The sequence below is a fragment of the Sitophilus oryzae genome, unplaced genomic scaffold, assembly GCF_002938485.1.
Source record: "Sitophilus oryzae breed Bouriz unplaced genomic scaffold, Soryzae_2.0 scaffold_1624_pilon_pilon, whole genome shotgun sequence".
In the NCBI taxonomy this organism is placed as follows: domain Eukaryota; kingdom Metazoa; phylum Arthropoda; class Insecta; order Coleoptera; family Curculionidae; genus Sitophilus; species Sitophilus oryzae.
This window is the reverse complement of record NW_022146308.1, coordinates 546,177-564,383: the sequence shown is the minus strand read 5'-3', so window position 1 is coordinate 564,383 and position 18,207 is coordinate 546,177. Positions and strand designations below refer to the sequence as shown.

General features: G+C 33.8%; 1 protein-coding gene across 1 annotated transcript in view; it reads left to right on the top strand.

Annotated features, from left to right (window-relative positions):
* LOC115880481 overlaps positions 1-13,583 on the top strand; it is a 44,643-nt gene extending 31,060 nt beyond the window's left edge. Inside the window, exons 6-10 of the mRNA XM_030897688.1 lie at positions 523-870; positions 2,247-2,311; positions 10,943-11,308; positions 12,384-12,503; positions 13,343-13,583. Coding sequence (XP_030753548.1) covers positions 523-870; positions 2,247-2,311; positions 10,943-11,308; positions 12,384-12,503; positions 13,343-13,576 — 1,133 coding nt within the window. The 3' untranslated portion in view covers positions 13,577-13,583. The remainder of the gene's footprint in view (positions 1-522; positions 871-2,246; positions 2,312-10,942; positions 11,309-12,383; positions 12,504-13,342) is intronic.
* Positions 13,584-18,207: the final 4,624 nt, after the last annotated feature.

The following is an 18,207-nucleotide window of genomic DNA, read 5'->3' as shown; positions in this document are numbered from 1 at the left end:
TTGTTTATCTAATCTAATGTGCTTCCCGCCCATAACAATTTTTAAATAAGAACCTTCTGGCATTTATGTCACACACTAACATTCCAAATCTTTTTTTTTGTTTAAAAAAATAATTATTGGTGAGCCACTTTTAAAAAATACCCGTTATAGATTTAGCTATTGTTTTCACTTTTCAATTTGAAAATTACTGTGTTTAATGTTGGTAATTACTCTGCAATATAAATATGTTCAGAAAGAAGGGTAACATGTTCTGAATAACTATTTGTTTTCATTTTTTTTCTTCTTGTTGTTATCAATGATCTCAAAATTCTCATTGCCTCCAGAATAATAAAAAAAGAGAAACTTCAGAGCAAAATTAAAAAAGTAACTGATGAGTGTCCAACCTTTTTTCTTTGTGTTAAGTATAAGTTCTTGATTTTTGCTCTTAGTTATTTCTCCAAAAAAGCATTGTCAAGCATTCTACAACACTATAAATAGGTAATTATAGTCTTTTGTGATCTTTAAACCTAATTTTTTTAATAGTTGAAGCGCAGAAACACTTTCACGTGAAGAAAGCAGCCGAACAAAGCAGGTTAATGCCTCATACTACGCGATCCACCACCACTACAACCACAACAACAAGCACCACCACCATGAAAACAACAACCCCGAGCATCACAACACCTCCACCACGCGTTCACTTGACAGCTGTCAAATCGATGACGGATGAAGCTTCGATCACCGTGATCACAGCCACAGAGTTTTTGCCGCCTCCTCAGGCTTTTGTGCCTACTTCAACTGTGAGTCTGCCTTCGACTAGTACTAGCACAACCATGAGGACTACTACAAGGAGAACTAGGCCTACAACGACTACAACCACTGCACCTCCAAGTAAGTTTTATTTTTTTTTTTCATTCTTGTATTGTAAAACACATTTTTACATACTTGGTTTCACTCTGGAAAATAATATTTTTTAAGGTTAATATGTTCAGTATCGGTTCTTGAGTTCCGCTTTAAGTTGGTTTCCACTTGGAAAGCAGAACGGTTCTGGTCCAGTAAGTGGGGGTGTGTTCAACAATGGTAGTAAATAAGAACTCCCCTTTTCGGAATTCAGTTTCTGAACCCGAAAATTCAGGCAATTAATATTTAGTTACAATTTACATGTTTTCTAATGTCTGCATTTGTTAAAACTTAAGTAAACGGGTATGTTTTACATAATTGCTCATATGATATCCAATTTTTTTTTCTCATTTTTCTCGTCAAACATTAATTGGGGTAATATAATACCCCACTCGAGTACTTACGTAGAAAAAGGTGGCGGTTCTGTTAGGAAGGTTAAGATCTTCTCAGAGACAATAGCTGGCCAACACATCTCTATGGTACAGAAGTTCACAAGAGACAGGCGTAAAAGTTTATAGGAACATTCTCCTCAACTCACGGCATGGTGATTAATAACAAACATTCTACATTTTACAATCCATTTTTGATATACATTCAGTGCACTAGGGGCATTCCATAATTGTATGATTCCATTCCTGAAATAAAAATAACACCCTCCTTTGCGAGTTTTGGTCCTTGGAATGTTTCAATACGGCGTCCGGCAATAGTGCGTCGGGCATCTGTAGCTCCTAGAATAAAAACCTTGGGAATTTTGTTTAAGTGCAAACCTAAAGTATGTACTAGGATGTATTTCAGGAAAATATTTGAACTTTTATAGGGTAGCTCAAAAAAGTGTGAGGGCATCGGGATGATTTTTTTTAAATGGGGCGCCTTGTGTATTATTGCATTTTTGGCTTCCTTTCAGATCACGTTACATAATTATAAGATATGAGTAAATATATTTAGATAATTAATAGAGGTATTAATAAATAAATAAAAAATAATTCTCTTTTATTAAAGTTCAGGAAAGCATAGTTAGATTCTCTGGAATAGTGATCGGGGTTTTCTCTGTCGTGCTCTTTTACTCGTGAATTCCAGGCACTCCATTCATTTCATTTAATAAAATTAGTTAATTTAATTTAAACTTAAATTTCCCAAAATTTTGCTTCTGTCAAGGCGCGTCCGAGGTAATCACAATAAAAAAATATTTTTAACACACAACGTAGGTTTCCTTCTTTCATTTAAGGCCAAAATATTACATTCTTCAACTTTGTTGACGAATTTGGGTTGTTGTACTACAATAAAACAGCAATTGAAATAAACCAAAATACAAACCTGTTAGAGCGACTTTAACATTACCGAAATAAAACTTCTTATTTTTCTTTCAGGATCTTGCATTGTACAGAGACCGCAGATTCCGGACCAGTTCATAAGGGAGGGCAGTTTTAAAAGGGTGAGTACGAACGAGATACAACACGTTTTGGCGCAAAACTGCCCTTAGTTTAAAATTCCCGACGATGCCGTAGTTCGAATTGAAATTTATGTACAAGACCAAAAGGCCAGATAGTTGCAGTAGCGGCAAAAGTTTACTCGCTTTATTTGCTTAATTTTTCACGAGCAACAGCCTTTTACGTCTAATAGAAACTTAAACAAGTAAATTATTCGGTGAATTTTCTAGTAGTTATAATCGAGTTTTCTAATCCTTCTTTGTTTAACTTGTGTGCTCGTTGTTTTCTCTGTTTAGTCTTGCAGGAAAGTCATTTTTGGTTTCTGTGTTATTGTCTGAGACAAAATTTTAAAAGTTAAAACTAAAATAATTTCGGACATCTGTTGTCTTTATTGATTTCTTCTTATACAATGTATCGTTCAGATGTATCACCGTTATGAAGTGTGAACTAATATAAATCCTAAACTAAAAATATACTTTACTTTTTTTCTACTGAGCTTACCTCGCTTGTTTCTCAAAAGTGAATGATAATAGATAGATATTGATATAGATAGTGAACACTGTAACATATTTTTTCACATAAAATTAAACGAGATTTGTTAGCATATGACATAAATTAGAATTGACTGACGTATTCAATTGTTTTCGGTCACTTCCTTAGATGGAACCCTCTATATTTTTTTACTTTATTCGATAGAAAATTATACTCTGAATAGAATGACATATAATATGTCAAATTTTGACATTTTCGCTTAAAAAATCGTATTTTAAATTTCAATCTAGAGTGCTGGTTGTGCTGAGATTATGGTTGTGTTAAAACATTAGTTTTTATTCAATGAGCCTCGGGAGAATAGACTTGATGGTCTAATGTTTTCCGTGTATTTTTCTGGCTGCTTAAAATATGCTCAAATCAAATTATTTTTAATTATATCTCAATTTTTTCAAATGGAACGAGGGTGGCTAATTAGCATATTTGGAAAAAGTTTTTTTGAACGAACAAATTAGTACGACACACATGGTAATTCGAGTCAAATTGTCGTTATGAACCATCATACACTACATTTCAAATAAAACATATGCGAAAATGGTAACATACTCGTATGATAATACGTCATTCTATTCAGTGTGTAATTATCGAATAAATTTAAAAAAAACTGAGGGCTTTATTTAAAAATCAAAAGTTGTAGTAAGTCCCACAGGGGTGAAACAGGAAGTGACCGGAAACAATTGAAGTCTACAGGGGAAAAACGATCTAAGTCACATTTTCTTACTTTTGAGATAAATGATTTTGAAACTTTAAAGACCAAAGGTTTTTATCAATAGTTATATGTATAGACATTAACTGATTAACAGACAAAACAAAGAAAAATAATTTGTAGCAAATTTGTTAGATAAAATAAAACTCGTATTCGCTTGGTTCAATGGAAAAGTGATCCAAATCCATATGGAATAATTCTGCATGTGGTTACTCTGAAGATTACTCATGCTGGAATAAAAAGAAAAATATGTTTTTATTCTCATTTTTATTATTAATATTGTTATTATATTTTCTTAATATTTTTTTATTTATTTCTTATTTTTATTATTATTTTTTTATTAATATTATTAGCATTAGATTATTTTTTACTTAGGAATGGCGATTTGCTTCTGATAAAATGAAGCTACACTACTAGACAGTTCCCTTATGGTTCCATTAGAACCCCCCATTTCCAGAATTTAATTTCTTTGAATTTAATACTAGTGACACAATAGACATAATCAGACTTCTTTTCTTAGGCAGAAATAAAAGCAATATAGTTTAATTGATATTACTCACCATATCTGCATCGTTTAGATGAGCAGTGTTTGATGCACAAGGCAAATTTGTGTAGTAGTCTTGCAAAGATTCATCTACGAACTTTTTCAAAAATTGTAACTGCTCATACTTGAGTTTGGGCAAAGAAATTAGGTCAGCATAAAGTTGTTGTGGTGCTGAATATATAGCTATTTTTATTCGTTTTGTATGAGTTGATATGTTTACAAACATGAAATATGGACTTGGATCCATCTTGGATCGGTCTTCCGTGAATTCACGTGGACTTAGATTGCTTTTTCAAAGTATTAATATTTTAATCGCTGATTTTATTGGACTTAGATCATTATTTCAGTGTTACATTATTCCTATTTTGGAACGGATACTTGATGGTCATAAGATGGCAGTGTTATCTCAATTTCCATTTTTTGGACTTTAGTTAATTTTTCTTAGTCCGTTTTTCCCGTGTAGTCTTCAATTGAATACATCAATTAATCCTAATTTATGTCATAAACAAAATAAAAATGTTATAGGGGTGAGTCACACCTTTGAGAAACACCCGGTATACTAGAGCAGATAATTCACAAGATTGGGTGTGTTTTATAAGTGGTTGCCATATTGTAGAAATTTCCATATTTAGATGACTAAAGATGTTATTATTACTAGAAATGAAGAGTTTTTTAATTTACACTTTTTCCAATGAGCTCTCTTGTGAACAACACGGGCTTCTGATCATTGATGTTGTGGTGCTTGGATTCTACATCGTTTGCAATACTTCATTGTTTCACCTTTTTGTATATGCTTTTTATATTCAATAAGTAGATTTAGAGGGAGTTTTATCTCTCCAATATACGACTCACCACATTCACAAGGTACCTGTTTTTGTTAAGACGCTTCTTAGAGTCGTTCCAGTTTTGAAGACAGTTTTTTGTTACATTGTTTCTGATGTTCCTGAAAAAAGAAAGAGCACATAAGACTGGTACATTAGTGCACCAGATGACTCATGGTAATTAAAATTAAGCCTATACGTGTTAATACTATTTAATTCTACATTAAGTGATAGTTCGTCACTGCGTATGATGTTTGCTCGATGATATAAAGTAAATGTTTCAAACTAAAAGAATTTTGGACTTTCATTGTCTTTATTTATTTTGATTAACTCAACGTTTCTTATACCGTATGATAAGAAAAAAACGGCGTCCAGTTGGCTTGGAAATGACGTACGGTAATATACAGGGTGCTACAAAATCGAGGTACGAGCATTGGTATCTCGGAAACCGTACTAGATACAAAGATGGTTAAATTGGGGCAAAATTGCACCTTGGGATGTTCACCAAAATGCCATGAAAAAAGTTTCAAAAATTTCAAGGATTGCTGAGTTTTTTGAAAAAAACTGATTTTTTTGGAAATCTATTTTATTTTTTCCTGTCGTTGCTTTTTAGAAAATCAAAAAACTAATCACATTCTCATAGCCACTTTATTAGGGCTATCTGATAGTATTTTTAGATTTTCAAATTAGCTGATAATTTGTGAGATACAGAGGCTTACTTAATTTTTTTAAATACGGACCTGCATTTTTTATTTCAGGTTTTGAAAGAACTCGGTCTCCTGAGTACAATGATATGCCACACTTAATATTTTTTTTTGTCTTGACATTTGAACACAATTTATTTAAACTAATTTCAAGTACGTCTCTGTTTTTTTTTAAATATTTAATCTATTCGTCGTTACAGTATTGATAAGCTTTCAAACTTAACAATGTGGGGTAAAATATTGTTTACGGAAAATCAAATGCAATGTAATAATATAAAATAATTAATATAAATATAATATAATATAAACAATCAAATCATTTTCCCGGAAGATGGATTGGAAATGGTAGAGCAGTATAATGACCAGCGAGGCTCCTGGACCTATAGCCAAGGCGCTACATTACTTGACGTCATTTGTAAAAGTGAAAACAATTCATCTCAACATTTACAATAAAGAGTAGGTACAAAATGCATTTGGAAGTTTAAGAAGAAAGTTCAAAGAGCTACAAATAAAATTGAACGAAAAATAAGTTTGTCCTGTGGTTTGTGCAATAGGGAGGGTGGTAACCCTTTCGAACACGTAGAACATTGGAAACTAGTTTGTAGAAGTTGATTAATTTATAATAACTACGTTTAATATTATGCATATTATTAGATCGCACACTGAGATTTCAAATTCACAATAAAAAAAGTTAAAAATAATATCTTTAAATTTCTGACCTCGATATTATTTATTTCAATATTTCAATTGGCTCGATTTTCCTTATTCAATGTTAATTAGCGCTGATCAATATAGTTGCAATGAATATAATCAGATTAAATAATTTTAGAAACCAGAGTCGGCCTTGAATTTTTTTTAAATAATAATTAAATAGTTTTGTTGCTGTTAAGGTACCCAAAACAAAAAAAGTATAAATTGTGGCATATCATTTTACTCAGGAGACCGAGTTCTTTCAAAACCTGAAATAAAAAATGCAGGTCCGTATTTAAAAAAATTAAGTTGGCTTCTGTATCTCACAAATTATCAGCTAATTTGAAAATCTAAAAACACTATCAGATAGCCCTAATAAAGTGGCTATGAGAATGTGTAATTAGTTTTTTGATTTTCTAAAAAGTAACGACAGGAAAAAATAAAATTGATTTTCAAAAAAAGCAGTTTTTTCCAAAAAACTCAGCAATCCTTGAAATATTTAAAACTTTTTTGACGGCATCTTGGTGAATATCCCAATACGCAACTTTGCCCCAATTTAGCCATGTTCGTATCTATTACGGTTACCGAGATACCAATGCTCGTACCTCGAATTTGTAGCACCCTGTATAGTACTATAGCTTTATAGTATTTTTTATAAAAGACGCTTTTAGATGTTTCCAAGTATAAGGAGGGGAGTAATTTTATTAAATACTCATTCGATTAATGAAAAGTAAAATAAATTACTTCATAGAGACTCAGAAGGTAGACGCTTAAATTACCTCGAACAGTTAGAAATATTAAAAACAGTAAAAAATGGCACAAAGTTAAACGACCATCAAGAATTTTTACACATGTTTACTGCCCCTGTTGTAAAAACTCTTTGAACCCACTCTCTTAGCAAATAATTTTCGATACATTTTAGTGAGGTTTACGTTTAGTTTATTAAAATACTAATGTTCAAACAATGTTTTACAACAAAGACTCAACCACAGATTCAGTACGATTTAGCTTTCTTACTGCAGTTGTAACTCAACTTTTGTTAAAAAAATGAAACTACGAATTAAGAAAAAATAATTTAAAATCGATAAAAATGGAAGTTAATTGTAACATGTCAAAGACATCGACCAATTTGCGATGGCAAGACCGGTCGTAGACTCAGACTAAATCCGAATTTAGTTTTTGCGATCAAAGGCTTTCTCTTTTCTACACCGGTCCGGGCAAAAAGTAGTCGATTTGCTTTTTTTCTTTCCAATTGGAACGCCTTTCCACGAAATTCGGGAGAAAAAAGTGGAGAGATAGAAACAGGGAATAGATTGGCTGGGCGTCGAAGTAGAAATTGGGATTTGACGACAAAAATCTCTCTGAAATTTATTTGGTTATTTGATTGAATAGGAACAACAAATTATTGGATGACATATGCCATATTGCTCTTGTTATTTTTGTTTGATTGAATCGTTATTTTTATTAGCATAAAATAAAAAAGGATTAATAAAATACAGCGTGGTCCGAACTGTAAATTCGGCAGCATGTTCTGCAGATAAAAATAAGTAATAAAGTTCGTATAAATGTATGTCCTAAGATGTTTAGTTTCGGAGATACAGGGTGTAGAAATTTAATTTTTATTTCAATTTTTTCCAAAAAATTTCTGAAGTAACGTCAATATTTCTATGAAAATTGGCGTCTTGATGGTTTTTAACACCATTTTTTTATTTTGATGTCAATATGACTCTTATATGTAGGGGGCGCCACCTACATGTATGTTAACTGTTTTGAAGATAATCACTTTTCGTCCGTACATATATAACATTACTGAGTGAAAAAAATATACAGTAGTACAAAATATATATATGTATATATATAATTTTCGTGAGTTTTTACGTAAAAAATGTCTCTCGGTAAAAATCGCTACGAGCAACCGTTCTCAAGATATTTAGAATGGAAATAGTCAATACATGTAATTATTGACAAAAAATAACTTGATGTTGCTCATGCCTACTGTTGACTGCTTTCAAGTACCTCGGACACCACTTTGGGGCTACCGGCATTCGGAAACCTTGTTATGAGAGGGCGGTTTTATGGCTGCAGCATGTAGAGCGCGCTCCTCTGAAGCCGGATCAAAAAATGGTTCTATTGCGGAACCATTTGATTCCAAGACTTCAGTATGGCCTGCAAAACACCAAGGTCAATGGAGCACTCCTAAAAACCGTTGATAGGTTGATTAAGGCGTCCGTTAAAAGATGTCTTCATCTGCCTGTCCGGACCCCGGACAGCGTAATACACGCTAAAGTCCGGGACGGAGGCTTGGGAATACCTCAGTTGCGAAAGGTAGTTCCGTGGACGCTTCTCAAGCGTTTATCGGGGCTGCTGGACAAAACCGAGGACCCGATCATCAGCTCAGTATTGCAGTCGGACCGTTTTCGTAATATCATGGGGCGCTTGCAAAGACTGGCAGGGGAAATCCCCGCTGATCAAAAATGGAGAGAGGCCATAACATCTGGTCCAATGACTTCCGGCTCACAGATCGCGGTTGAGGACCCGGCTAGCCGTGAATGGGTGACTTGTCGTCCTCATGGCTGGTCGGGCCGAGACTACGTCAGGGCTATACACCTTCGAACCAACACCCTTCCCTGTAGAGGGCATCCGTCGAACCCACCGGACCAGCGGCGGTGTCGTCATCTAGACTGCACAGCCCAGGAGACGATTTCTCATATTCTCCAAGCCTGCCCCGCAGTGCATGGAGAGAGAATTCGTCGGCATGACGAGGTTGTCAAGCGAGTGGCGGTCCATTGCAGATCGAAGTGGCAGGTAGAGACGGAGCCGCACGTACGCCATCCTGATGGAAGGCTGTACAAACCCGACTTGGTCATCCATAAAAACGATGGTACGTCCGTCGTTTGTGATGTCCAAGTATCGTGGGAAGGGGTGGATGGCCTTGGCAAAGCCTGGGCTAGTAAACGCGCGGTATACGGAAACCCGCACTTCATCGAGGCAGCGAACCGGAGATGGCGCTCACGTACACTCGTCTTCATGCCCCTCATCATCGGGGCGCGTGGTATTTGGCCACGATGTAATGCTCCCACCGTTCAGGCCCTAGGACTTACCAAACAGTTGAAATCCAACTGTGTCCATGGTGTCTTGAAGTGGGGCTCGAGCATTCATCAGACCTTCATGAAGCGAGTGTGGGCTCATCACTCTCGAAACGGCACGTGAAAGGCGCTGCAACCTGGGGCGGTTGCACCAAGGACTCAACACTCAACAGCTACTTACAACTCAGCTACTCAACACTTTGAGTAGATAGTTATTTGACTCAAATGATAAATTTGTGAAATTTTTATTTTTTCAAATTAATCATAAACTTTTCTTCGATAAAAATGATGATAAAACAGTTTTTGTTTTGACAACTTTTGACACGAAAACATTTCCATTTTATGATTTCAGTATAATAACTATTTAGTAAACATGTTTATGTCAATGATGACAGGTATTAATAATTTCGATTCCAAATATCTCGAGAACCATAACTCGTTGCGATTTTTACCAAGAGACCTTTATTACGTAGAAAACATCGCAAATGTATATTTTTTTACTCAGTAGTTTTATACAAGTACGGACGAAAAGTTATTACTCTTCAAACCAGTAAAAAAATAATGTAGGTCGCGCCCTCTACAAGTAGGAGTCATATTAGCATCAAAATCAAATTTTTTATGTCCAAAAACTCCTAGACGCCAAATTCCTTTGAAATATTGACGATACTTCATAAATTATTTGGAAAAAATTGAAATAAAATTGAAACTTCAATACCCTGTATCTGCGAAACTAAGCATTTTAGGACATACTTTTTTACTTATTTTTATCTGCAAAATATGCTGCCAAAGTTTCCGGAATATAGTTCGGACCACCCTGTATAATAAATGCAATAGAGATACAATAAATCTGCTAGAGTAACTGCCAACAACTAATAATATGACTTTTCAGTAGCAGTTCCATTACATAAACTATAAACACTATTTTATAGGTGTGTTGATTAAGACCAAAATCGATGACGTGCTTTACTACTAAAATTGTTATTAATTGTAACAGTTACAATTTTTTCTTCCACTAGGAGATGCGAGACTTTGTCGTTGGTGGGGAAGCTTTGTCGTTGGTTAATCATTTGCTAGGAGGAATCTTCTCTAGCACTTTAGCTGGGTCTAAGAGCATCTCACTGTCTTATCCCTGGCTGTAGTGTCGTGGCCAGGGAATTAAAGCAAGACGTATAACGATGCCGCATGGGACTACCCTGTCCATCATACCAAGCACCCTTCACTGACTGTGATCATGTATCATGGTCAGAGGGTGTAGGGTGTGGGGCTTGGAGGGCTAAACCCTAACCGTGGAAGGACACAAAAGACACAAGATCGCAGTGATCTTGTGTGTGACCCCTTCCACTTATTCTACATTCCTCTAAAAAATACTTTAGGTTAAAGTATATCAGTATATTGACAGTCCCATCAGTACTTACTCTCACACGGTCAATGTTACTGAGAGTTTCTGGAAATACTGTTAACAATACTGATCGTGTGAGGCCCGCTTTATTTTACATTCAATGGCTCTCTAATATTGTCTACAATTTTTTTTTCTAGATCTATCACGAGGACGAATTCGAATGCTCCGACGTCTGTGAATGTGAAATAGGTGAAAAACTCACATGCCGCACCATCTGCATAGACAGGATGCCTTGCAAGACGGAGTTTGCTTTCTACAATCATGCAGCACCGGCTTACCAAGCTTTCAGGGGAAGATGCCTGTGCTATTCGGGCAGGTTCATATGCATGAAACCGTCACCAACTGACTACTCGCTGCCGCATGGTGTCTTCCTCTTTCTGGGTTATAGTGAGGTGGATGAGAGGGAGTTGAATAGGAATCACACGACTCATTTGGTGGTAATTCAGGATGTTGTGAGGGTGTTGCAGAACTATGTAAGGGAGGAGGCGGATAAGAAAAATGGGGTAAGTTAAAAAATTGCTGGTTTCAGTGAACTATCCAAACGAAAATTTCTTTTAGAAAATGAAGACTATATTACCTTAAAATGAACTTCTTAGGTTATTTCAATAAAGTCTGATGTGAAAAAAAAACATGTTTCCTTTAAAAATTTTTGTATTTTATTTTCTAACAGAATGTTCCCGGATTGTCTTTACAAGAGGAAAAACTTTTTTACTATTGAGATTTTGAGAAAAGTGCATTCTCCATAAGAATTTTTGCTTGTTCTAAAATGGTAATACTGTTTATACTTTTCCAAATTTCCATACCGTTTTAAAGGAAATTAAAAAAACTTTTTTAAAAAATATAGTTGAAGTTTTCTCAAGTCCTAAAAATCAAAACGCGTTTCTATGGTAATATAATTTCATTTTCATTCTTTGATAGATTTTTATTTATAAAATTTTCACTTACGTCATATTTTTGCTGTTTTAAAATGTTAATGAAGCAGTTAACATTTATTTAGTTCAATGTTACGGAAAAAGTGGTAATAGTTATCGAAAAATTTCATACTTTAACAACAGCGAAAAATATGACATTAATCAAATTTTATAATAACCTTATATAATCATTTTGCGGTTGCTAAGCACAACCGCAAACAAAAGAGAAATAATTTTCTCTTGTCCATATTATCTCTTATCAAAGTTAGATTCTTCAAAAATTATAAAATCTTTCAAAATCTAAACCGCCCTCATTGAAAAAATTCCAAAAAGTGTTTAAAGTTAATTTTCAAAGTTATTATTGCTATCTTGTGGGTTTCATTTAAGTTTTATTTACTCAAACCCGTGATAATTGTGAAAAAGTAGCATTAAAAACTTAAAAAGCTGTGCTGTGAACTGTGAAACTCTCGATTTTTCTGTTAACAAAATTTTTCAGAAAGTATAGCGGAAATGGCAACAATGTCATTCCTTTTGTCTCTGTCATGTGTTAAAATTTCTCTGTAACGTCAAAGATGCGTCAAATAGTACTAAAATTAACTGTCAAACCTACAGCTTCGCCATAGAAAGTATAATTTTGCTGATAATAAAACAATTTATTATTTTTCAGACATTGTGCAGTTTGGAATTTTTTAATGCAACCAGGGAAAATGTGATAATTATAGGAAAAATTTCCGATGACATTGACACAAGTAAAATGACTCCAGCCGAAATCCTTGAAAAAGAAAAGGTAATAATGAAATTTATTTATTTAGGCTGTATTCCTTTGCAAAACCAGGCGAACCAGACCGATAAACTACGGTAAGAGCGGTTCCTGAAAAACATCGGTTTGATACGGAACGATTTGGTAAAATACTGGAAACGTCAAATGTTGACGTTTTCTAAATTTCAATCCCTCTATTATAAAATTTATCTTTTATGCATTTTTAATGTACTTATTCTCTGTTTTTACGTTTGCTTCTTCTTTTCAATGGAGTTTAATATTGAAAAGTACTTTATTAATAAACTTAAAATCGTTAGACAGCTCCAGTGAAGATTTGCAGGTCCAATATTAAAATAGATCAATAATAAATAAACAAATCTAGTCAATATTTATATATTTATAGCTTACAAAACATTCACGATTTCTTGATGTCTTGTTTTTCATGTTCTCTAAAGGTTCCTGAGTTTAAGAAACAATGGCTGCATGATAAGTTTAAATGGTCCTAAAAAGTCTTTCTATTTAGTTAATGAAATTTATTAATCTTTACTGCCTACCTCCATTGCTTGTGGATGTAAAGACAAAATATTATTACAAATTTTAGAAATTAAACGAGAATTTCACTCGAACTTCCAATATTTGCTTGATTTCTGTCACACAAATGACACTGATTGACAAACAAAACCAGAAAAACCAGCCTTCTCGCGCTGGTTAGCTTGGTAACAGTTATAACCGAATTTTTCAGGAACCGTGTTCCGTAATAAGAAAACTTTCAGGAAACCGATAGAAACGGAACATAAAACCATAACCAAGGTAAGCAACGGAATACACCCTTAGATGTTAATAACATGTATATTTTTTTTAAATAGGAGGAATGTGCAGAGTACTTGGATCTGGTCAGCGACAGAATCAACTTGCGCCATCCGGAATTCTTATCCCACGTGTTACTTTCCATTTTTAAGATGGCCGAAGTGGAAATCGTACCTCTGGAAACGTCGTCCGCTTGTCACGTCCACAGATCCACATTTTCCACTCTGCTGTCACTTGCCGTTCCCCTCTTAGTCCTAATCAATTATACAAAAACATATCTGACAATTTCGTGACTTTGAGACTGATGAATACATATCACTTTAGCTTAATATACAATTATTAATTAACGATTAGCCATTGAATGAAAGGTCTAAGGAAGGTGTTATCAACAAACTTCGAAAGGTGAGTTTTATGTACAAAAAACTATTTTTGGAACATCCTTGGGAGTGTCTATTAATAACGTGGTACATTTTTGAGGATCTTTTAACTCCCCACAGTAATCTCAGGATAATGAGTTACCGTCAGCGGCTAGAAGTTAGTAGATTTCGACGGTATCTGATGTTTAAATTACAGTATGCCGCCGTTAGATGGCATTTATCTACTAGGCTAAGTCCTTAGAGAAAAATTTAAAAATTATTACTAATACGCCTGATCCCACTTTTAATGCATAAATATAGGGTGTTTTTCAAAAGTGGACTTCTATATCTTTTTCGGTCTTTCAGATAAAAAAACGAGATTTGATGCGTTAGTATGTGACATAAATCAGGGATTGATTGACGTATTCAATTGTTTTCGGTCACTTTCTGTTTCACCGGAAATGATAACAATTTTTGATTTTGAAATGAAAAGCTTCGGTATTTTTTTACTTTATTCGATAGAAAATGACACTCTCAAATGTCAATTTTTGACATTTTAGCATATATAGCCATGGCACTCTACAGTATGTCCCCGGATTGTCTTTACAAGAGGAAAATCTTTTTTATTATTAACATTTTGCGAAAAATGCATTCTTCATAAAAAAAAATTGTTCTAAAATGGTTAATTCCGTTTATACTTTTCCAAATTTCCATACCGTTTTAGAAAAAAATATAAAAAAATGAAATTATGATTGAATTTCCTAAAAATAAAAAATTGTTTCTATGCTAATATAATTTAGATTTCATTCTTTGATAGATGGTTGTTATTAAATTTGATTAATGTCATTTCATGGATCAATGTCAACTTTTCGAAATTTCCATACTGTTTTAAAGAAAATAAAAAAAAAACTTGAAAATGTAGTTGATTATTTATTTTTCCAAGTCCTAAAAATTAAAGGCGTTTCTATGGTAATATAATTTCGATTTCATTCTTCAATAGATCGCTATAATTAATTTTCATTAACGTCATATTTTTTGATGTTGTTAAAAGCTGAGTTCGGCATTGTGCTCTGAGAAATCTAGATAAACAAGGAACAATAAATATAAAGTATTCCAGGGGAAAAAGGAGGAACAACCTGTACCGTCTCTGATATCTGTCAGGGTATTGTTGAAAGTGTGGGTGGGAAAGGTCGATCAAAAAGATTGAAAAGAGACATTTACAACAATACTTTGCCGTAACTTTGACAAATATCAGAGAGACTACAGGTTTTTTCTCTCTTTTCCTCTGGGATGCTTTATATCTGTTGTTCTTTGTTTATCTAGATTTCTCAGAGCATAATGCCGAACACGACTAACGTATCAGATTTTCCGATAAATATTATCACCATTTTCCTAGAACTGAACTAAATAAATTTTGTGCTTCTTTAAAATTTTAAAACAGTAAAAAATATGACGTTAATTAAAATTCTGTTAATAATGATCTATCAAAGAATGAAAAAGAAATTATATTACCATTGAAACGCGTTTTGATTTGGACAACCATTTGTATATCAACCACATTTTCATGTTTTTTTTCTAATTTTCTCTAAAACGGTATGGAAATTTGGAAAAATTTAAACGGGATTAACCATTTCAGAACAAGCAAAAAATTTTATGAAGAATGCATTTTTCTCAAAATGTCAATAATAAAAATATTTTTCCTCTTGTAAAGACAATCTGGGGACATACTGTAGACTGAAATTTAAAATACGATTTTTAAGCGAAAATGTCAAACGTTGACTTGTGATATGTCATTCTATTCAGAGTCTCATTTTTTGTCGAATAAAGTAAAAATATACAGGGGATTCCATTTATAAATCAAAAGCTGTATCCGGTCAAAATCATTTCCGGTGACCCCAAAAAAAAATTGAATACGTCAATCAATCCTAGTTTATGTTAAACAGACCAAATCTCGGTTTTTATCTAAAAAAATAATAATTTATAGGGGTCAGTTACTTTCGAGAAACACCCGGTATACTAACAATACCGCCGGTGGTTGTTTAGGCAGTGTGAAAAGAAATATTTAGAAATGATTACTTTACGCTGATCCCTTCTTTAATGTATAAATATAACTTTGTTTAATTACTTTCTTAGATTTTTTATTCAACGGCATTAGGGTGTCTTTGAAACACTTGCTATAGGTAATTATTACCGATCAACCACTCTATGTATATAAAATTATTGTTGACTATTATTGTTACTGTTAACATTAGACTACATTAGTCGTCGACTGTGTCGTTTCAAAGGCATTGCTCAGATCTTTAGGTAAATTTATAAGGAACAAACGTGTTTTGTCCTGTATTTTGTAATCGCTTTTCGACATGTAGAGAATATCTGGAAATGTCTTCCTCGGATACGAGATTCTTGTTGTCTCTCCAACAGGTTAGAATAAATAGATGTAGATGTAGAATTTATACAGTATGTCCTCGGATAATTTTTACAAGAAGAAAAACTTTTTTATTATTAACATTTTGAGAAAAATGCATTCTTCATGTAAGTGTTTGCGTGTTCTAAAATTGCTAATCTTGTTTATAGCTTTGAATAAGAAGACTAAGGAAGGAGCATAATGCTATCCATGTATTCATGCATGGTGGGCGGAAAAAGCGCCATAAAAGCACTCTAGGGTGGGGATCCTTGACAGTTCTGTTTGACGATTCATTTGACACATTTGAATTTGATTTGAAATTTTGTGGATTTGTCAGTCTTTACGGAGCTTATTTTATGTTATTTATTATTTATTCTACTACTGATAGTTGTATAAAGGTAGTAAATCTAGATGGAAATTGTGACAGAACTGAAATTAACAGTGACACTATCGCGATTTATCGAAAAAGACTCTAAAATGGTTGTGTAGCGTGCGGTAGATCTCGGCAAAAATTGAGTGAAATAATGGAACAACTTTTCGCTAGTAAGTGACTATATAATATACATACGTGTAGTAAACTGATCATTTATGAAATTCACTTAAATTAACTAAATTATATATTTTTCTTGCATTTTAGCTTTTATTTATTACTTGTCAAAGATTAGATGTCAAAGAATTTAGATACGTTAATTTGACTTACCTGCTTCAGTAGCGTATCGGATGTTTGTGGTAATAAATACTTATTATAACTTATCTATTTTTATTAGAATTATATATTTTTATTACAATTTTAATAACTACCAACATTTATTCACAACGTAAAATAAAACAACAAATTATTGAGTCTACCCCACGTCTACCCTACATCATAGTTTTACATTTTTTAAATAAAATTAGAACGACACTGATAAACCGGAAAGTCGGCCATATTTGAGGCCCATCGCGGTGTACCTAAGATTTGTGATATGCTCCTTCCTTAGGCCGGGTCCACATATGTAGCATCTTTGTGTATCATATCTCCGTCGCGTTGCACCAACATGTATCATAATCGCTAGTTTGGACGCCGAATTAACGCGATCATATGGTACACCTTTGTGATACCGTATCTGATACATGCCAATCCGAATTTTGACGCGTATCTTAACAGTGCGTATCGGATACACGTATCACGATCTGTCATTTCGACGTGTTTTGATACAGTATAACGATACAATTGACTTGATACGCCGTGACCCGTCTTGAGGCGGTTTTTCTCCGATCATCAAAGGGGCATCGAAGGTTCACTGACAAGTTCGTACGCGATTGATGTCGATTGCCGCATTTGGTAACTACCATGCACTGAGTGTACACGCTTTTACTATGAGTTGGGATAACGAAAGTGTATTATAAAACTGATTGATGCGTACAGAGGGAAAGAATTTTTGTGGAATCCCACTCACAGGAATTACTACAATAGATTATTAAAAAAAAGATGCTTGGGATGAACAACGACAAACTCTCGTATGCAGTCACGGACGATGACATGATTCAATCACAGCTGACACTGTACTGACCGTTCTGATAATATAAATGAGAGTTGATGAACATGATACACGATACAAGGTAATTTGTTGTATACCGTCCACATACACTGATACGCACGCTTGTATGAATTTTATAAGTATGGACGCTTACTTTGGCACGATATGCATATTCAGTCGACACAGCCCAAATAAACGTCCATACTTACGATACAAGCTCTTGATACGTGATACATGATCCTGATACAATAGAGTGCTACATATGTGGACCCGGCTTTAGTCTTCTTATTCAAAGGTTTATAGGCTTGGTGCATTCTCCGTTGGTGCTGCCACCATCAGAGAATATCGTAATCGGGTTTAAATAGCGAGTATATGACAAATTTATATAATAAAAAAATATATTTTTTGTGAAAATTTTAAAAATAAAAAGTAAATATTTTTATATCTTCAGAAGGTCTAACTTGTATTATAATTTATTACTCCAACTAAAAAAACTCTTTAGATGAGTCCAACTACGGTAGCGAGCATAGTTTTACGCACCGATTTTACGGTGGGTTCATAATTGAGGCAATTTCGGTTATATCGAAATTTCTTAAGGGTACATAATTATAATTTTAGAAGATGTTCATAAAACATTTAATTAC